The sequence below is a fragment of the Melanostigma gelatinosum genome (assembly GCF_949748355.1).
Source record: "Melanostigma gelatinosum genome assembly, chromosome: 19".
In the NCBI taxonomy this organism is placed as follows: domain Eukaryota; kingdom Metazoa; phylum Chordata; class Actinopteri; order Perciformes; family Zoarcidae; genus Melanostigma; species Melanostigma gelatinosum.
The window spans coordinates 14,449,870-14,472,322 of record NC_136652.1 but is presented as its reverse complement, the minus strand read 5'-3'; the positions used below and the strand labels follow the sequence as shown (position 1 = coordinate 14,472,322).

At 44.8% G+C, this 22,453-nt stretch overlaps 1 protein-coding gene across 2 annotated transcripts in view; it reads right to left on the bottom strand.

The window, feature by feature from the left end:
- Positions 1 to 12,297, bottom strand: part of stxbp5a (syntaxin binding protein 5a (tomosyn)) — a gene marked incomplete at its 5' end in the record, with an annotated part of 81,037 nt that extends 68,740 nt beyond the window's left edge. For both annotated transcript variants that reach the window (XM_079290313.1, XM_079290312.1), the window contains 2 exons: positions 10,490 to 10,587; positions 12,160 to 12,297. In XM_079290313.1, coding sequence (XP_079146439.1) covers positions 10,490 to 10,587; positions 12,160 to 12,297 — 236 coding nt within the window. The remainder of the gene's footprint in view (positions 1 to 10,489; positions 10,588 to 12,159) is intronic.
- Positions 12,298 to 22,453: the final 10,156 nt, after the last annotated feature.

Genomic DNA, 22,453 nt, shown 5'->3' with positions numbered 1-22,453 from the left:
CAGCCAAGTCACTGAGCTCAAGTCACTGAGCGGATATTTAGAGCGACCTCTCTAGAGCGGAGCAATTGTTTTTTCAAACATCCGTTTATGATGCCGCTGTTGTTAGCAAGAGGAGGAAGAATGGCAGTGACTTGGCGATCAAACTGACTGCAGCTGCACTTTAAAGTGATCATGTGTGTGGGCTCAGCTTGGCACACACTTTGTCCTCTTTGTTTGCCGATACATCCGACATTTCTCAAAAAAATCTCATCATACATCAACTTTGTATGATGAATCACTGTTTCCTCTACAGCTAAGTGAATTTGGACAATTTGAAATTCATATTGTTTGAAGTTTAAACCTTCAATAAGCATTTGCAGGCAGCAGAAACAAGCTGTAAAAAACCAACACTGACATATAATCACTCTTTAAGTTGACTCCTGAGGGAAATGGCTGGCTCTTTAGCTGCTAAACGCTCCACTATGTTCATCAACACAATAATGTGGGCCGGAAAGTCGAAACAAAGAGTAAAAAGATGCTGTAAAGCTCCATAGAGTGGAACTGCATAGTTGGGTGATAATCCTTTGTCAATTCAACACTCAAGCAACTCTTTTCACATAGAAGGAGCTATGCGATCAACTAGTGCAAAAATATTGATTACAGCTGCTTTAAAAAGTAGTCAAACACAGAAAAGTGGGTTTTGAGCTGTTTTTAGATAAACCGTACATTACATTACATTACAGTCATTTAGCAGACGCTTTTATCCAAAGCGACTTACAATAAGTGTATTCAACAGTTATTCAAGAGAACTACAGTCACCAGAAGTCGTAAGTGCATCTCCTTTTTTAAACAAGCATCTAAGAGCATAAACCAGAGCCAAAGTGGGATAATTCAACGAAACAAATGATTGAAGATGAAAATGTCAGCAATGTCAAAAAAACTCTAATTGCCCTCGATTATTTTACCACCGGCCCCCAAAAAAACCCGCCCAATTTGGGCTGAAGGGCAGTGTTTGACTACTTCAACACATTTAGTTTTAGAGGTGAGAAATACATCTGAAGGGGAAACATAACCGTGACTGTGCCAAATATTATCTGAAGGTAAATATCATAACCACTCTACTGGCTAACATGTGTTGTGCAACAAGGAGCTTGTGCTGCAGGGAGGGCAGTCCCCGTCTCTGCTTTAGGCCATTTAGTGCAGTTAAAACAGTAGCAAGTCAAATATCTAGTAGTACATGTATTCCATAATATGCCTACAAGCAACATTACCCACATGGTCAGTGGCAGTGTAGGCTTGTTAGCTACGGATGACAGAAACACTAATATTCTCCAGCTGGAGTTGGTTTAGTCGAGTAGAAATTAGCCTTTAGCAAAGAAGGTAAAAAAGCATGAAATAGAGGTAATACCATGTCTGGGACACATTGAATGAATAAAACTATAGAAAGAATGTGTGTGTCTGCCATGACAGATGTTTCACCTGGATGCAAGTTTTGCTGGATATTAAGGCCTTTCTGAGGCTAACTACCCATGAATATAGAACCACAGGCAAGGGCACGCACCTACTGTATGTATGCAGCTGGAACCGCATGCAGCTCTGTCTCTGTCTGCTAGAGCCTTGGCACACACACACACACACACCCACATCTCAGCACACAAACACGGTGACAGGCAATTCCTCAAGGTCTGGTACCTTGGGAACCTTTCTGTCTTTCCTCTTCTGTGTCTGTGTGTGTGTGTGTGTGTGTGTGTCCAGAGCTTCGTGAGTGCGTATGTGTGCTTGCCTGTGGATGCCTGTGCGTGTGTGTAGAGGAGCTAGCAGACAGAGACAGAGGGTCTGGGTTTTAGTAAGGTCATAACCAACCATTTACACAGCCCAAGGCCATTAGGTGCTCACGGTTTGTCACCTGTACGCATTCAAACCAGAACCGTCTCCGATCACACCTGCTGTACCACGGACCTACAGCAGCTCGGAAGATGGTTGTTGCAATGTTACAACGTCCTCTTGAACCAGTACGCTTAACTAGCTCACATTAAATGTATTAACAGTCAATCAAGTTCTCGCTTTTATATCATTGTAAATGAAATACCTTGAGGTTTTGACACAAACAAGCAGTAAAAAGACATAAATTGTCACGTTCGCAAAACAAGCCTCTGTATGTTTGGTGAAGGCACTTTGGAGGGGAGATGGGTACAAAAACAAATGATAAGAGAACATGGGAAACATCAAAATGGGGAAGGAGTGGAGCCCCCTGAGACAGAGTGGAAGATTACCTTCAGCAGCTCGATAAAAGTAATGAGCTGCAGAGAATCAGCAGGGGGACCAGGAGCACAGAGAATATGTAAATCCCATTAGAAAAAAAATGCTACAATCCTGAAACAAGTAAACAATTAGAGTATATCCCTGGGAATGTGAATTGAAAAGAGAATTCTTCAAAAAAGCAGCATGCGGTACAACTGGAGATGGAGAGAAAGAATAGAAGAGGGAGGAATACTTCACAGTTACTTCAGCAGTGTGGCCCTGCAGAGACCCAGAGGTGACGTGAAGGGCAGGGAGAGGAACGCGAGCTGACAAAACCTTTGTGCTTCAGCGCATTCCGTAAGCCAGACCCTCCGTAAGCACCGCAGGGACGGTGCCACACTGACACAACAGTTGGACCCAACAGCCACTAGGGCTGTCCTAGACCAAAGAAAGTCTTCGTCGACTAACAGCCTGCTCAGTTTCTCCACAACGAATCACACAAAAGCACCACTTCAGTTCTGGAGAGATGTGCTCAGACGTTTGTTGGAAATAAGTCATACAGCATGAACAAAGCAAACAACAATGAGGAAAACAATCTCAGTGAAGTGAGACCAAAACCCCTAAAAAGGGGTCAACCCTGGCAGCCCTACCTGCCACGGCTCAAGCAAACCACATCAGCCATCACAAGTAATGTTATATAAGAAATAAAAATAAACTGAGAAGACTATTGCAGTGTTTCCTTTGGTCAATGAGAAGCCTTTTAGTCAGTCAAGTCACCGTGAGAATAAACAGACACAGTTGCAATATTTTCCCACATAAAACTACATCTATTTCAATGAGTTCGCCAGACAGCAGCAAACATGGAAAGCTTCAGTCCCAGAGCTGTGGACAAACACATGCTCACAGAGCAGATACTGAGGGTAATTCAAAGACAGCGCATTCTCGTTCAACTGGTGAGCGGCTAGTTCTCCGTCGCTGTCGTGTCTGATTTGAAACACGACAGCGACATTTCACTGAGCCGCTAGATTGATGCGAAGTGATATATACATCACTGGACAGGCAAGAGCTATCAGGACATGCCATAAGCTGTTCAGGGCAAGTCACAACAACTGGTACTACACTGCCTGATTATTTATAGACATCATTTGTCTTAGGTCTGACAGTTGTAAAGAAATTGCTGTTAATTTCATTTTAGAAGTACTGGCATTTAATCCTTGGAGATTTCCCCAAAGTGTCATGGTAATAAAAGCCTCAGGCTAACAAATGAACCACAATTTGAAATCAATAGGAGGAGGTATTGTGTTACCATGTGCTGATGTACACATACCATAACCCGTGAATCAGACGCTCTGCTCAGTGAGCCGGGGCAGTGGTCAAACCCTTTGGTCACGAGAGCGCGGTTTACAATAAAGAAGCATATTGACCAGGACCAATACGAGTGCAAAACAAATACAGTACACGGTCCACACGAGTAACCCCCAGCAGGGCTGCAAAGGCATTTGTGTGAAGTAAATCCTGTCGTGAATACCGACAGGCGGACAGCACTGCGAGCGAGCGGTGCGGCATGTTTATTTCCAAGAACACTGCATGCTGAGAGGTTACATGGGTCTCATATCCTACGTTATTGTAAAATCATCATCATCAGCACATCAGTAAAGGATAATTTGGCCATTTGTTCTCTTCTTCAGTCACCAAAGACATCGTTAAGATTTGAGATCATCATTGTGACAATGCAGTGAGACAGAGCAATAAACAAGTGTTCAGATGGTCAGACATGTTGTAAACAAGCTCAGTAGTAGCCTCCTTCCAGACCTCACATCTCCGATTTGTTCAGCAATTTGTAGGCATTACAACTGTCAATCCTACCTCCTGTCATCTTTCTAGCTACAGTAGTTAATTAACTCCCTACACCCATGGGAAATAGATGGCCCAAAATGTTCTGAAAACTGATTCTACCAAACAATACCACAGCTTCTGTGTCACCTAAAGATGCCCGTAAATTGTGATAACTGTTTACAACAGACAACCTGGGTAATAGTTTGCCGTTTTGCTTTTGTTCCAAAAAAAAAAGCCGGCTCTTGTTCCTTGACCTCTTTATATCAGAATCACTACATTCTCAGATTGCATTAAATAACAACAAAATGTGTATCGCAATGCCTACAGAACTGCAGCGTCCATCTTCCAGTTTGATGTCAAGTTTGAAGGTGATTTGATATTTAGTGTTTACTTCGAATTCGCGCTTCAAAACATAATGACCAGCAAACCCAGAGCAGCAAACGCTATATAATTTGCGTGGCCAAAACAGTGTCGCTTCCCATCCCACGTCAACAAGCAGTCAGAATAGAGCCAACCAACCATCAACCAGTGCAGTAGGTACGCCCTCTGAGTGGATGTGTACAAATCTGAACCTATTTATTCTCTCCAGCCCACATGACACTGTGTATTTACGATGAGCCGCTCAAGCGTTGCCTTCCGTCTGTTGGGAATAATTAGCGCGCAGGTTGGTGACCTCTCAGGCACACGCACACGCACACGCACACACACACACACACACACACACACACACACACACACACACACACACACACACACACACACACACACGCCTTACTCTACAGCTTGCTTTCTATTATTTTTGTATGCAGACCGATAGGAATTAAAAAGTAGCCTTTTGAGCATTATTTCTTTACTCTCGTATCAAAATGTGATACGCGTTACTTCGGCTAAATGATAATCCTAATTTACAAAAAACCTTGATGACGGGGCTAAAATCACACACTGTTCCAGACAAAACTGCTTTAGCATTCATGCCCAACAGCCCTCGTTGTCAACCTTTCTCGAGGTCATCAAGATTTCTTGTCCTCCAATAAAATTGCTCTCCAGTGAAAAATGTCACATGGTGATGACTCACTGGAGGAAGAAAGACTGTGTGTGTGTGTGTGTGTGTGTGTGTGTGTGTGTGTGTGTGTTGATGTGCGTGTGCATGGGTGGTTTTTGAGTTTTTTTTTGTTTTTGCATGTGCCCGTTTCCATTAGTGAACTGGCATAATATAACTAACCGTCAAACTCACATAACTGTGTAACTGTCTGCATTAGACCCGTCGCTACTGGTAGATTCAGAGTTTGTGTATTATTGCTTGAGAGATGTGATAAGAAACATAAACGCTCATCTCACCGCAGCGATAGAGGTCTGTTTTATTTGGGATTATTTGATTTCATTTTGTTTTCTTGCTCCATTTCCTTGAATCGATTCTGTGAGTGAAGTGTGGGAACGCGACTATCGTGCACACGTGTCGTCAGTTCGCGAAGCGACAGCGGCAGCTGGTGCAAGATACGGTCTGCGACCCTCACACTCACTACTAAAAGCTGGAGTTAAATGCACACTAAATTATTGAGGAGAAGCAACATGGCAACAAGACTTTAATCATCCTAAACTCGGATCCCATTTGGGGGCTTGTCAAGGCTAAAGGACTTAAGCAGGACACACTGTCAGGATACTGGACAGAGAGAGGCAGCAACTACATTGTTGTGGTACTGATGCAGCAAAATTTGTTTTCCATTTCTAAGAAGCGATAGAGCAGAGGAGGCCGAGTGCTTTTTGGAGAGCATGATTACCAGTACTTCACCTCAGTGAACAGGTATGCACGCACACGTACTGCGTTCCAGCAATAGTGTAAAGTTGACACTGAACTGACATGAGAGCCACGTCTCGGCAGCTCTCTGGTGAACTCACCACGGACTCTTTTTCTAAACGCCATCTGGCAGACACAAGCCGACTCTTCTACCAGCAGCTCTTTCCACACACACGCCATTAAACTCTCTCATCAGATGCGATACGAGTCATTTTCCTCATCCCCAAATCCTCCTCCGGCGTGTGTCAAAGGTAAAATGAGGTCAACTAGGATGCGATACTACTAACTCTTGATTTAGTGTGATACAGGTATCCCCTGCGAACCACTGACACAGGAATGAGCTTTCCTGGACATCACCACAGGTGTGTACTGTAATGAAGACATGTATTGATCACACATGTGCACGTGCAGTAAATAATACAGTGGCGGCAGCAGCAGCTTAACTCCTTCGATGAGACCGCTGCATGTCTCAGTCGGCCTCATCTCCGGCGCATCGCATAACTCAACACAGTCACAAACGCACAACCCCAGGCCTGGTCTGCACTACGGGGATTTCTAACATACCCTAAAAGTCCCATCGATGTTTGTTCACAAAGAGATACACAGTATGCATGTACACACAACGTCAGTGATTGTAAGCTGCAATTGCACACTTTCGTGTTTATCTCTATACAGATCCAGATTCCAGCTGCCATTTCTATGTCAACACTTTTAAAATGACTCCCATTCAGCGGTCCAGTCCGAGAACTCATGGCTCAGTGAGATTCTCCTGTGACTGCAGACAGAGCTGGAAGAGTAGCACGGCCACTGAGTCAATCAGAAGGAAGATCAATGATGGAGATATGTCATAGTCAATCTATGCTATGACCAATAGCAGTTACTGCAAAGCCTGTGTGCGCGTGTGTGTGTGTGTGCGCGTGCGTTAATGTGTGTCTGAATAAAGTTGTCTTTGCAAACATGTGTGCACCACTGTCCATCCGCATGAGCAAACGTTTGCCCCCGTGTATGTCAGTACACATACAGTATTTGCGTGCGCACATCCACTAACATTTGTATAAGTCATCGATCATCACACGCTTGTGTGTGTGTGTGAAGGCACACGTGTGTGTTACCTATGCCTCCTCCGAACGTCGATCCTGAAATACCAACTCTTTGTGAACGTGTGTTTGTGTGTACAGTGTTTGCGGCCCCATGTGAGTCCTATGATGTCCTGCGCCTGCCGATGAGATAATCTGGCAGAGCATGGAGTGACAATTTGATCAATTGCTGGCTCACAGGGAGTCTCTGAGTTATAGTGCTGCCATCTCTCCCGGCCACCACCAGTAAAGAGACATCTCTCCGCAGAGATGAGCCGCCACACTGTTACACACACAGCTGCAGACCACCCAGCAAATAGACACGCGCGCAAAATACATACACATACAATTGACTTGTCGTTTGATGGCGGTACGCTGCCAAAATCATCCAATAAGGCCCCTGCACCATGTTTTCTGTCGCGGAGTGACGGTATCTCCGATTACATGGTGCTGGTGGAAAAATTGGTAATTTACACCCACATGATTCTTGCTTTAACAAACGGACTGAATCAGCAGAGTATATATTTCAATTATTAAGGGTGGTGACTTTCTTCTATTAAAGAAACTCATGTTTACATCCTAAATGGATTCTTTCTAAATACTGGAAAGCTGGTTATTAAAAGCAGGATACAGGCTCTGGGTATTGTTTGTGAGCTGTCCTCGAACCAAAGAAATTCTTAGTTCAGAGGATTTTGTCGACGAAAAATAACTGACGAAAGAATAAGTAAACAAGATATCTTCACAGTTATCGGTGCTCAATTCTACAAACTCATTTTGGTTGCAATGATTGAGGTTCCATTCCTCGCCTTCCAGGTTGGTGATTACAATTCCCCTTTTTTATTCTAACTATTAAGGTGCTGCAGAGACTTTTCTTTATTAGAACTGTTATATTGTGGCAGGTGTTTCCCTTTAGACTAGGCTGTATGCTTTGGTTAATGTAATCTTTCTGTCTAGAGGCTGATGGATGTCAATTCACATCAACTTTTGCACTGATGAAAGTTCAGGATATCATCAAATGATATGGTTGATGAGCGGATGCAGCTCATGATGTTGAATTAGCCCCACCTTCTTTGCCTGTTTTCGCTGGCTTCATGATACCAACGCTGTGGGTCAACAAACTGCAGCTGATGTTCAACAGCAAGACAATTCAACTACTGGCCAAAGGGTCTTGTGTTGGGTTTAAGCAATATCAGATAAAATGACAAGTGGCATCAATGTAATACATTTAGTCCAGTCTGGTCAAGAAATAAAGGATATCAATAAAACAATGAAGGTTCTCTGCCGCTCATGACAAACACTTTGACTAAACAATCGAAACCAAAAGACTTTTATAATCCTGCATTTCCGAACAGAGCATCTCTGCTTTGTTTTTCCAGAAATGACACTGCTAATCCGACAGGTAATCCGACAGGTAATATGTGTGCCGTGCTTGAACAACAAAATCTGTTTTGTAAATGCTCACAACTTCTTTTCGCTCCTGAGAAAATTTACAGAAAACAATTAACAGCAGTGTGTGCACTTGGGCATATCTGTCTCAGTGCATTACCATACACAGATCAATAAGGATTCTATTCTTGGCCATTAGATCTTGAAGCAGGGATAGCCTGCCTCTCGCTCACTCTTTCCGATCTATTCCCTCTCTCTCCGCTCTATCGGCCCGTCCTCTCCTGCCAACCGCTTTCTCTGTTCCCCTCTTTCCCTCCTCCAGACAACACCAAAGGGACATTGTCATCTTCCCAGCTGGACAGTGGAAGCAGCAGCAGCAGAGTCAGTGGCGAGCATCAAACACGGGACAGTTGGGGGGGGGGGGGGGGATCACAGAAGTGATTGGCTTTCTGGCTCGAGGGATCAGCCGTCTCCTCTGAGGATTCATGCGCACACACACACACACACACACACACACACACTCATGTACACGTCCACACACACCTCCTGTTCCTGCTGTAATTCTCAATCCACTGCCACGCTGCGGCCCTTGATCTACCACTTCCTGTAATCCTCCATGGGAGAAGGGTGCAGCCAAATGTCCTGGCAGGCCAGCCAGGCAAACAAAACACACGTACACACAAACATGCAGAGACACAGATAGCCACGAGTTGCCTCTAAGTGAAAAAGCAATGACCTCCAGGAGATAGATGTGTATCGGCGCAGGAGTCCCAGGATGTCTATATATGCAAATATGCAACTTGATATAACTTTAACCAAAATACATGACAGGAAAAAAAACACAAGATGCAGGACTGCCACGCAAAATGACATGAACCGTGAACCGTGAATCCATTATGCCCCTTTCATTTGTGCCATGCTGGTATCGTTGTCATCAGATAAAGAGACAAGGCTGACTAAACAGCAAATGACAGGGGAGGAGAACCAAAGAATAGATGGATGACTCCCAATTCACCTTCCTCTGACTCCGATAAGACTCTATCTGATCCACATCACTTCCTCCGTTTATTCATTTTCAAAGTGACCAGTTTCAGCCAGAAGGAACCATCTGACAAGATAATTGCATCCAAACTAGGGATAGTCTGAGGGAGTTCTGATCTCTAAGCCGATTGGTTTTAGGCATCTTTGTACACCATGAGTACAGCTTTTTAAATTTTTTTTTTCTACTGAGTTTAAAGCCAGCAAGACATAAGCCCCATTAAGCTTATTCACCAGCTCCTGCATCAGAAACATAGTACTTCTAAAATAGGAGGGATTTCATCTCCGATCTTCTAATACATGTGTACCACTGACCGAAACCATGAACTTCTTCATCCAAAGCAGAGCAGCTGTTGAATCCGTAAATCTCAAGGAACATTCAGTCCCTTCCAGGAAAAAGTGGTGCATCATTATCTCTTCAGTCTCCCTCTCTCTCTGCTTTTAAGAGCAGAAAACACTCTGAAGGTACATAGACTGAACACCATCGTCTTTTGAGAAGTCTGGTAAACACGGCTCTGTAGACTCTATGCTCACTCTCCTCTGCCTGAGAGTTTCTCTGTTTTCATCCTCAACCTCTTCAGTGCAGGTGAACAAGAATGAGTCACGAGGAACGAGGGAGAGCCAGGTGGACAGCCCTTCATCACACCGTAATGAGCTGGCAAAGGTTGTGGGACAGGCATGAGAACACATGGAGGACCTGTAAAAGCAGCCTGACACAGACGAGCTCGCGGGCGTTCTCTGTAGCTGTACGACTCCCTGCGGTGCCATTCCATCACAAGCTGTTGTCCCTGTTTGTGTCACCGTCCCCACATTGCAAGGAAGCCGACGCACGCTACCTCCACCACTTACTTCTCCAGCTCAACTGCGGCACATACTTCAATATGCGGCTAAATATGGACTTTTAAGTGACATGCCTTGTCACATTTTCGACGTCGGTTCCTCATTGCTTGTTCCCGAAAACTCTTCAGCGTGCTCTGAAAATACCCTGAAACCCCGCCGATGTATGCAGCATCTGACTACTGCAGCTCATACATCTGTTCACTTACCTGCTGCTGCCTCCCAGTTGATGCAGGGGCCTAAAGGAGCTTCCACGGGCCATGGTAACCTATCACACTGGCAATGACAAGAGAAAGGATACAATCTGAGAGCTCCACTCTGCGTGCCGATGGCCAGTATCTTCTGCACAGGGTCGAAAGCCATGGACGACGGCTGGTAGGGGAAGCCATGACGGACAGTCTGAAGGACGTGCAGAAAGATGGAAAAAAGAGAACATGATCAATTTGCATTTCACAGCAGGGCCGTTGTGTTGTCAAAGGATGTCACACAACTGGTTTTTGGTAAACAAAGGCCCAGATGGATGTGGAAAGTGTTACGAAGCGGAAATGTAAAGGCTGGAATTGCACAGACAAGAGAAAACGAACGAGAGCAACAAACGCTCTTTCTATGCACCGTTACTCTGTTCTTCGTGATCGATGATATTTGGCTTTGCTATTTAGGATCCTTTTATAATCATGGGCCTATTTTGAGATTCCTTCTCTCCCATTTCACTATTTTTTATCTCGTTTTCCTTCTCTCACAGACACCCACATGAAGTCGTGATTACACTGAAGTCTGGAAATAAAATGACGGAGAAAAGACACACCAATAAGCAGCGTTTGGTGGTGATTTCTTGCAGGGCCTTCTGTTTGAGTGCATTCTCCTGTAAGGTGTTTGTGTTTTCTGTATATTTGTTTGTGTGACTGCAGCTTTATGGCGTCAGTCAGCTGGTGGTGTTCTTGTTGGATTTGTTTGCTTAGCGGCAGAAGGCGAAAGCACGTTACATAAAAAGCACTCAGTGCAGCAGAGACACCTGCCTTCTTCCGCAGAGAAACATTACAGAGAGTTTCAGGTCCAGACAGAGAGTGATGGTGCAGGGGGGGGGGGGGGGGTCTTGTTTAAAAAGACTTCCATCGGATGCTTGGCTGTGGATCAATGTCAGTCAAACCTGGAATCTCCAAGCTCGTCTTTGCAACAACAATATCCCCTTAGCCTTCAGACTCCACAATCAAGCCAGTTACAATTGTGCAGGTTGTGTGGAGAAATCAATAGCAAGCACACAGTGGTGTCTCTGAAAAAAAGAGAGTGTGAGAGGAGAGAGAGGTGGGGGAAGAAGGGCATGGGGAGACACTGTGAGGAAAAGACATCACGAAAGGGGATGGCACACACTCACTCACGCACAATAACCAGAAACCACTGTTTTGCTAATCCAAACCCAGCAGATTATACAAGAAGGGATCAGTTTGGCCCAACCCCTCGATATGACAGTTCATGCCAAACGACACATAGGCTACAGTAAAGGATGCTATTTGCTCAGAGGATTAAGTCCTATATTGCCTTTAACCAAAATATCTTGTTGTTTTGAGGAATTTCCGAGCACAATTATTGCACAAACACTTCCAACCACACAGGAACTTACTAATGTGTATTGTCCTGTCGCCAGCGCGCATTCGCCATACAGTATGCGCATTGTAGTCAGGTACGGGCTACAATGGCACAGAGCGCTTTATAATGATACTCTTTCGAAACGGGATTCTTGCCGAATGTTAAATAAGCATTCAACCAGCAGACGTCCTCGTTGTAGTTTAAAATACGGAGCAAAATGATTGGCCGATTCATTTATTTATTATGTGGAGCTCACTTGCACAGTGTGTACCGAGAAGGGACACGCGCAGCACAAACTGTCAATTATAATTTAAAAACATACATGCGGAAGGAGTAACCGTGATTAAAAAAAAACAGCTGTGTTATAAAAGCATCAGGCTCGCCCACCTTGCAGAGCTGGAAATGGTCGGACTGGAGGGTCTCCTGGATCAGATGGTTCTCCTGTGGCCCCACTTGGACAGCCGGGGTGGAGGAGGATACCTCTTTCAAGCCGTCCAGCACCTTCCTGATGTTGAACTTCTTCATCTTCAGACTGCAGAGCACAGAATTGAGATCACCCGCAAAAGATAAAGGGGATAGCCACTTTCTCTCTTACACACACACACACACACACGCGCGCGCACACACTCAAGCGCTCTCCCTTCTGATTTCCTGTGTCAATATCACATTTGAGTGATTGTTTTTTAGCGCAGTCTCCATGCTGGGATGCTCTGGCGCACACCGCACAGATCGCTTCTTTTTTTTCTTTTTTTTGACGCGTAAATTTGGAGAGGAGCTGCTTGGATGTTGGTGCGTTGGTGTAATTTGTTCGGAGTCCGTGCTGTGCCCCACTGCGTCTCGGTGGCTCCGCTCTTCTTTTCGGCTTCCCTCCCCTCCCCTCTCGGCTCTGTGCGCCGCTCAGCCAAGGCGGAAACGCAGCGCAGCGGCGGTGTTGTTGGTGCTGCTGCTGACGCTCTTGCGCATGTCTGACAGAGCAGAGGCTTCAACGCAAGTCCCACCACCTTGCCAGCCCCCCCCCCCTCTCTCTCTCTCTCTCTCTCTCTCTCTCTCTCTCTTCCTTTCATCTGCCCTCAGCGACAACGCCCCCTCTCTCCCCTCCCCTCTCCCTTACTCGCACGCACACATAGTAGGATTTGCTCCACTGCACCTGGTGATGTTGGGATGCTGCAGCGTTGTGAGTGTCTGTGGAGACAGACGGGCGCTCAGTCCCATTCTTTTTCGACTACACCCTCGCCCTATCCACTCGGCCTCTTGTTTGTGTGCTCGCGTGGAAGGTTCGCAATAATAAAGGCCATCCCAAAACCATAGTGGAAGTGGACTATAAAGCCTCGCTGTGTTGGATTGGGGAATTGGAGAAACATTGCATAAATGTCCTGCATTTTCCTTTCGCTATATTTTTCATGGTGGGTTTACAGAACATATCAGGAAATGTGACATTAAAATGAAACATGGAAATGAAAGCATCACATTGTCCCTGAATTCATTTTACATTTCACTGATACCTCCAGACGTCAATTCAAAAAAACAACTTATGTTGGCAACACTGATTTGGTTGTATTGTTGAGGGATGTATTCATTTGCATACAAGCTGTGCATAATAAACCCCAACAGCTGAGCAAGCAATGCATCTAGCAGTATCCATGGTGATGGTTGTTTCCTGCTAATGATGGAGTCCCACGGTTTACCTGTTATTTATACCCTCCCTTTGAAAGTGTTACGTCATGCAGCAGTAACACTAGTGAAGCGCTACTGATGAGGGATCGGTTAGGGAAAGTTCCCCAACCAGGTCACATTGCATGTTCCCCCTGACGGGACCTTAAATACATCAAAGGCAAAGGCCATCATGTCTTTATTTGAAAACCCTGCTTGGACACCACTCAACAATGAGCTCTAGACAATATTCTGCAGATTTTGTTCATCAAACATCCAAAGTGGATCTGCAGAAATGGCCAGCAGTGACTGACTTGGTTTGACACTTTCATCAATAACTCGCCATGTTCGGCGTATGTCAGTTGACAGACATGTCAAGACGAAGCGGAAGAAAGTCCTCAGTTCAGATCCAGAATTGTGCTGAGTTTGCATGTTCTCCCTATGCCTGCGTGTGTTTTTCCTCTGGGCTGCAGTTTCCTCCCACAATCAAAAAGGTGTGCTGTCAGAATTGACAATGAATTAACAACTCTGTGAAGATAAAAAAAAAAAAATGGATGGATGACTATATTGGAGACATCCCAAAATTAGGAATTATTACTTGGAAAAGGTGCGATTGGGAGAATTTCTATTGCCTTTCAACGGTTCTCAACATGGCAATGGCTGAGCCGGCAGCTATCAGCTAGCAGTGCTAACAGCACTGACGACGTTAACAGTGACTTGAGGGGCAACCGGAGGGTGAGTGATTTGCATCCGCAACCTCCGAATGAGAGCGGTGCAGAGTTGGGCCACGAGCTAACCCACTGATTGCACTAACATGGACTAAAAGGTGCGTGCGGCCGGCCCGGCTATGTCAACAAAGCAGAGAGAAGCCGGATCACGACACACAAAGAGGGAAAGCGATTTCCTTCTCTGCTCAAGTAGATGTTACTCCACCGTATCTTGACAAAGAAAATAATTGTTTGCAGCTATATTAATGGTCTGAATCCCATAGATTGCAGCCATATGCGGGTTGAGTTCAGAACGCCAGTGCAGCTGTGTATGTTCGTAAGGTCACAGATGAAAGTACTTGACGAGCTCAGCTGAGACTGCTCATGCTTGACTGACAGTGACGGTGCCACCTGTTTTGGCTGTTTGCTAACATGCTTGTCTTCGACAGGTTGACGCCGGCAGCGGGGACAGGGGTGCAGCAGTGGAAGTAATGGGTGTGTTTGCGCTCTTGTTAAACAACTCCTGATGCCAACTCTGTCCCTACCTGAAAAAAAGGGTATGTCTATGTCCACCACATTGCAATAATCAATGCTGAACAAATGAGATTGTACGTATGTGTTTTCATGGAAACAGTCCTTTGCTGAGACGCCGCTGAGTAAAGGATGCATCAAGGTAATGAAGAAGTTGGATAAAAAGGCACAAAAAGATATGATGCAAATTATTGATTCAGCTCTCGTACCAGGGTGGCTTGAGAACAATTGTTGCAATGCTGATTTGCATAATGAACTGAAATTGACCATACGCACCTTCCAACCCCAGCTGATATCGCCTGATCCAGAATACATTACGCAGGCAAACAAAGAGGTCCTTATTAGTCAATCCTTGCATGTGTGTAAGTGAGTGAGTGATGTTTGAAGGGAGAGCTTTTGGCGACTCTGACATCAGTGGTTTCATTTCGCACCATTGTGTTGTGGCCCGGGCCATTCATCCAGCTGCATTGTGTGTGTGTGTGTGCGTTGTATTTTGAGTCTGACTGCTGTGTTTGTGCTCTTTGATAAGGATTTCCACTGAGGTGGCGCTTTATTAGTGTTTTTTTGTAAAGGGCAAAAGTGTAAAGAGAGTATAAAACAGAAGGAAAAGAGAGCGAAGAGAGAGAGAGGGGGGCGATGGTCAAGCAGAGGTGTAAATCCCATGTAAAGTTAGGAGTCAATGACCAATATTTCAGTCTTTAAGTCATAGGCCACAAAACGATGATGATTTTCATTTCATCTTTTTTTTGAGAGGGGTTGAAAAATCAGCAAGAGATGAAAAGAGTAGAATGATGAAGCACTGCAAAGACACACATATTTTACAATATATCATCTGCTTCTATACCTACTAACATAACTGTGAGGTTTTGAAATGGCAGCCTGTCAGTGCAGTCATTGTCCCTCCCTTGGTTGTTGTTACGCAGATTACTTTATTTTTTAGGCACACTAAACATCTTGGAAGTTGAACTACATTCTGCAGCATTGGTGAACTTTACTTCTAGAAGTATATGTGTACCAATTACGCCAGTACACTCTGCAGCCCCTCCATTATCTCTGTATTGTCATTGATCACAACAATCCTTGGAAATATGCATATTGAGTACAATCGACATGCATTGAGTTGAGGGTGGATGAGGATCATCAACAGCATGATAACTTTGACTGTGTCGAGCAGCTATACTGTACTAGACCCATTGACTCTGCAGTGGCATAAGCTTGTTTTCGGTAATGTTGCGTTAATCAGTAAACACAGAAACAAAATACACCTAATCTATCTCAAAGAATATTTATATTTATATTTATAAAATAGATAAAAATGTTGTCTTCTTTATTTTGAAGATACAGTGCAGCAAAGGGTCAAGATTATTGATCTAGAAGTATCTAGACATGCACATTCGCACACATTACACAGATGTTTGCCTCGATATAATTCAAATACTTGCATCTACATGCATCTCATTTCTCTGATTTTACAGTGTAGGATTGTACGTTATTCTAATATGTAAGAATGTAGTTTTATATGTAATTTCATCTTGACTGATTCTCCAACTCTTCTAAAATGACTAAACAAAACTAGACAATTAATGTGGAGTTACGTAAACAGGCCACGCTCACAACAAAGCGCATATGCACAGAGAGCAAGTGTCCTTACACACAGACGATTCACCTCTTGAGGATTTCAGCCACTTAAAATCGTACAGATGACCTAACAGGGACAGACCTTGTCGCACTCTCTCACACTCAAGACGGATCCAATCCGAAGTGCCACACCGTGCAGCCCCAGAGCGCGGCATCACAGTGAGCCCTGTTCGACCCCCTATAGCAGCAAGTCGCAACGCTGTCTGGAGAAAGTGAAAAACCTAGGAGGACACAGGGGACAACAGCAGGTCTGCTGCGAGTCGGGGGCGTCTGCCTGTCATGCAGAAGGACGAGACTAGAGGGACAAGGACCTTCCGCCCTCACTGACAGCTGTAGTTAATCAAGCGAATCATAGCACACCTGAGTTTTGGGCTTATGACCCCAAAGCTTCTTGGGGCATTCAACCACTGTGTCCTAATGCAGCAAGAAGGATACGCGGTACAGCACGGGCTATCAAGTGAGAGGAGATACAGTATAATCACACATAGAACTCTCACACACATGTGCTGGGGGCTTGTTGTTAAAAGAAACAAGCGGAAGATGCTCACGCAAAATGTGAGTCACAAGAATTTGCACACTCACAAAACAGAGAGGTCAAAGTGGAAACATACAAAAGCTATTAAGAGTATGCATGATACGCATAGACAGGCACACATGCTGCTCACAAAAACACGTCCCAGGAGATTGCGAGTTAATGAGTCAACACTCTTGAGGGAACACTTGATTGTCTCTGCCTGGTTGAATAGGAGGATGTTTTCAATGGCAAACTGCAAGCACACGTGTAGATGGGCTGCTGCTGCGGACGGCGACGAAGCTCAAGAGGTACATCTGCAAATGTGTCCCTCCCCAGATCTCCCCCCCTCCCCTCCCACCAGTCCTTATGGTTACACTGGGGCTCATAAATATCGACGGGAGGATAAAACAGATGAGCAGATGAGGGTGAAGAAATTGACAATACCATAACGCCTTCATCACGCTCGCAGCGTTCCTAATCAAAAAGCCAGAGTCTGATACAAGCATGAGTTTATGATCCTGGCAGCACACCTCATTTTTGATTGACGTGGGAGAGAATATAAGACTGTAAAGATCTGTCTCCGGCCACAAAAACAGTTAAGACGCGTTGTCAGCTCAAGCTTTCAAGGTCAGAAGGCCACGCGTCCCTAACGAGCCAGAAATCGCATATATTGTGTGGCCTGTGTGTGTATGTGCAGGTATGTTTCATGCAAACAGCTCAGGGGATGGAAGTGGCAGCTTGTCTCTACTCGGGGCAGCACAGCTGGTATCAATTCCAATAATCAGCCAAGGCGATAAGCTGACTATCAACACACACACACACACACACATATATATATACACACACAGTCGAGCAGATGGATGTCACTATGAAGGCAAAGGGCAATACCAATGTTTCCTTTGCAGTAACGCAGGACCTCTGGGAGGACAGATTCTTCGAAAGAAGCCGGAGTTGGCGTGAAGAAACATTTCGTCCTCAGTTCAATGTCACCAACTCAATAAATCGAGACCACTGCCTCCGTCAGTCCCTGTCCTTTGAAGCAGCAGAGGGGAAGTCTAAGAAAGTCGACCATGATTTTACTGGTATAAAGTTGAACATGGACATGACGTGCACCTTCTGCCCTAATTACATATACGCATGGTAAAAATGAGGCTTAAAGGGATGTGTGTGTGTGTGTGTGTGTGTGTGTGTGTGTGTGTGTGTGTGTGTGTGTGTGTGTGAGAGAGAGAGTGTGAGAAAGATCAGTTCACACTTTATCGAATCAGCACTTCACCGTGACCATGCCTGTGTCGCTGAACTGGTACGAGTCCTCTCTGTCCACACATTAGAAGTGACTCTATACCAGAAAAGAGTCATGACCTGATGTGTTCAAATACAGAAGGAAATCTGAAGCCAAACACAATGTTACTGAAGAAGGCGCACTGTAAAAGCGCATTCAGAAGAAAGTTAAATTCCGTTTCCCTCCGGACTACAGCAGCGTGATGGTGAGCCGCCTTACCGAGGCCTCTGTGGCCTCCGCTGGTGAATTAAGCCGCACAATTATCCCCTGTGATTGGCAAAGGCTATTGCACAATCCAATAAAGTGGGATGAAACTTAGACTCCTGTTTCATTGGCAACCTGACACATCCCAGATATAGTCTGCATCGCTGAATTAATGTCATCATCTCAACACAATTGGGTTTGGACTCAAGCAGTTGCTGTGAAGCTATTTAAGGAAATTGTGTGTATCCTCTCATCCAGCCATCTATTAGCTTGCCCTTCATCCGTCTGTCAGCTGAGGCAGAGCTTTGAAGAGGTGACATCAAATGATGCATGATTAGTGCTGTGCGAGACAAAAGCGTGCTTTACACCCAGGTACAAACAAACAAAGAACCACATCTGGGGCAGTCTAAATCAACATTCAAAGATCTTTCGAAACAAACACTTTGGACAGGCTGTGGCACAACAGGAAGTTACATCAGCTGCATCCTGACAACCACGATTGCTTCACTACAATAGATACAGGCATAAGCGACTTCGAAACACAACAGCGGCCACCAAAAGAAGTTCCAAGTAGTGGTTAGTATGTCGGGGGATGTAGAGAAAGCTCGGACGCAGAACCGACTTTGATCGGTATGGATACACACACATGTGCCCACACATGCACACACTCCCTTGATCCCTCCACTGTACAAGTTGTGTAGTGATGTGCTGATTGATTCAGCTGTCAACTCAGCCCTGTGCTTTGAATAGCAACTTGCCCGGTTCTGCTGTCACTGGCCACCCGTTAAGTGCACAGTGAGCTGCGCCACAGACATTTTATCATCAGACACGCGGTTCCCCAGCCCTGCTTAAATATTGACTCGGTTGGACCTTCAAACAGGAATAGACTAATCTTTACGAAGTATTCACTGGTGGTCCAGGGAGGATCTTGTAGGCATTGATAAGTGAGGGCCAGAGGGAAATAAGAAAGATAGAATGAGAAAGCCTATCTATATAAGTTACAATAGAACACATTCTTACACAGGACTTCTCCCGCTTTACAGTAGGTCTCTTGTCACCTAAATCTGATGACAGGTGTTTTTAAATGGTGACAATGACCTTGTGCGCGGTGCTTCGTTTGCTCGGCACCTCTAAAACTGAAGGGTTGCAGTTTTTTTTTGTGAACTTCTCCAGACTCATTATTTGATTTTCACATCCACCCCCTGGTGTCTGCAGAGATGCGCTCTGTTGGCTGAAGAGAGCAGTTTCTTGCTGGAGGCGGGTATAAGCCAAAAAAATAAAAAATAAGAGTAAAGAGAGAGTGAAGCCAGAGCAAGGTGAGGCAGTGGCGCAAAATAGCTGGGTTACGAGACTGAGGCTGCAACCAGGTCAGCATTTTTGTATCTGCAAGTTGGGGGTTCCGTGTGTGTGTGTGTGTGTGTTCGCACATCAGAGTCAGAGTTATTGTAAAGTACAGCGGTTTGGGATTACTGCAGTACAGTCTGGATGTCAATATCACATTCAATGCTGTCGCTCTGTCACCATACAGGAAAGGATTGGCCTTTTGCTCCTTGTCGTCTGCTGAGTCTTAGCCATGGCAGCACCGGCTTCTCTCCCTCAAAGCCTTGCTCCTCTGTCTTGTGTCAGCATAGCACGCTCTGTGGACAGACCCCAAGAGGCATGCAGTCCCAGAGGGAGAGAACAACCACGATTCGACAATGCTGCAGCATGTTGAGCCAATAGGCCAAAGGACCCTGTATCCACCCCTTTCCAGCTGGGAGAGCATGTTTGTGTGTGTGTGTGTGTGTGTGTGTGTGTGTGTATGTGCTTATTGATGCATGGGGGAGTGCATGTGCCTGTGCAAGGCAGAGAAAGGTGAAAGAAAAGGCAAAAGGAGCTAAGTGAGCATAAGGCTCTTGAGGACTTGAAGGGCACTGCATATTCTTTGCAGACATTACAGATTTATAGATTGAATGCAAAACAAGTCTACACTATTTTATGGAAGAAAATCACTGTGTGGTGCATTATTCAGAGATGTACACTTAAAGGAATGGTTCAACATTTTTGGGAAATATGCTTACTTGCTCGCTTGCTGAGTTAGATGAGGGGATCGATAACACTCTCATATCTGTATGACGCTACAGCCAAGACACGATTAGCGTAGCTTAGCATAAAGACCAGAAGCTGGGGGAAACAGCTAGCTGGGTCTGTCCGCAGGTTAAAAAAAAACAACCTCTGGACCTCTTAAGTCATTACTTAACATCTTGTATCTCATTTGTTTATCCCGCACAAAAACAGAAAACTGTCAAGTTGTAGATTTGCGCAGATTAATATGCTTCATATGCCAGGATGTCAATCTCCTGGTGTCAGGCTAGCTGTCTTCATGCTAAGTTAACATGCTTCTGACTCTACTACAAGATTCAGGATCAACCAACTGATGTTCAGTTTAATGTCAGAGACTTGAGTTAGACTTGGACCCCTTGATACTGAGCCACAGAAGATATATGAGATGATATACATTTATATGAAATGTAGGGAGGACAGCATCATAGCGCACTGAAAAACAACAGTAGGCTAGTCTATATATTGTACATGTGACAGAGATGTTGCCATAGAAACAGAGAGAGAGAGAAACATTGAATACACCGGCAGTTCCTGCAAGTCGTCCTTTTTGTCATTCACAAAAGTAATAGCAAAGAAATTGATTAAGGCACTCTTGAATTATTACCTCTAAAATGGAAAGTGAATTAAAGAGCCACCACAGTCTCCCCACTGCAGGGAATGTGGATCTACTTTCATTTAATTTCATCATCCCTCTATGTGGGTCCATTTAAGAATCAAATATTTTCTTATTACTTATGGGAAGTCAAATGCGCACACACACACGCACACGGACACACACACACACACACACACACACACACACACACACACACACACGCACGCACACATAATGGCCGGCTGTCCCCGTGTTTTCAAGGTTACGCCAGAGTTCTTCATTCGCTCACAACACATTTGCATCAAACCACCAAACTGCCAATTAACAAACAGCCTCTCTGTTAATACACACGTCACTGCCAATTACAGTGTCGGGTGATCTCAGCACAGAGGACCAGGGGGAGGAGGGCGGGTTTAGAGGTACCGAAAACAGCAAATAACAGCTCATTCTTTTTTTGGAAGGGAGGAATGATTGGGCGAGAGGAGACAAGGCGTTCAGGATTAGCTCTGTCGTGCAGTTACAAGAGGGTAATAGTGGTTTGCTATATAGGAGGCCTGACAGATGCAGTGCAAAATACACGTCACGCGGCAGCACATTTCTATGAGCAAAAATACAACTGAGCAATGTACAAATACACACACTGTGTTCTGTGTGCGGACTGGAGCAGCACAGGGTATTTATATCAAACATTGTGTGCACATATTTACACAAATGACTGTTTGTTTGCTTGTGTCTACAGCATCATTGTGTGAGCCCATCTATCGGATTCATATTATTGTCCGATATCATAATGAAAGGGACTCATCTCCTACAAAGACGAGTTTTAATAAACGAATTGTCAGCAGCAGGGTACCACAGCTTTAAAGCAGGAGCGGATTACTGCAGGATGACTTTGCACATGAACACACATACAAGCAAGAACAAATAATTCCTGTCAGCCCGCTGTCTTCCACACACACACATACACCGACACACTAACACACACACAGACAGCATAATAGTAATTTCCTTCTCACAGCAGCACAAAATTGAACAATTGATTGTTGTCGACCATAGAACAGCATAGTGCAGAGATGGTGATGAGAATGTATTCAGGCCCACAGCCACTAGATGGCAGCCTCTTCCCTTTCAATTCTAATTTAGCTTCCCGTTCCTCAGCTGGTCAGCTGACTCTCTCTGTGGGACTTCAAATACGATGCTGAAATAAAGGGCGCTTATTTAACGATATCATATTCATTTGACAAATAAACACCAGGCCGATGAAGAGTTATGCATGTCAGAAGCCTAACCATCTCAGATATATTGAATACTTGTTCTTGGTTGTGTATGAATGGACTCTTGTGAGATTATATCAGCAAGAAAATATCAATTGATCAATCAATCAATACCACTCAGTTTGTGGGAGGTTGGCTGTTTCCAGCATGGCTGGAGTCATACAGTCGATACAGTGACCTTTAAGA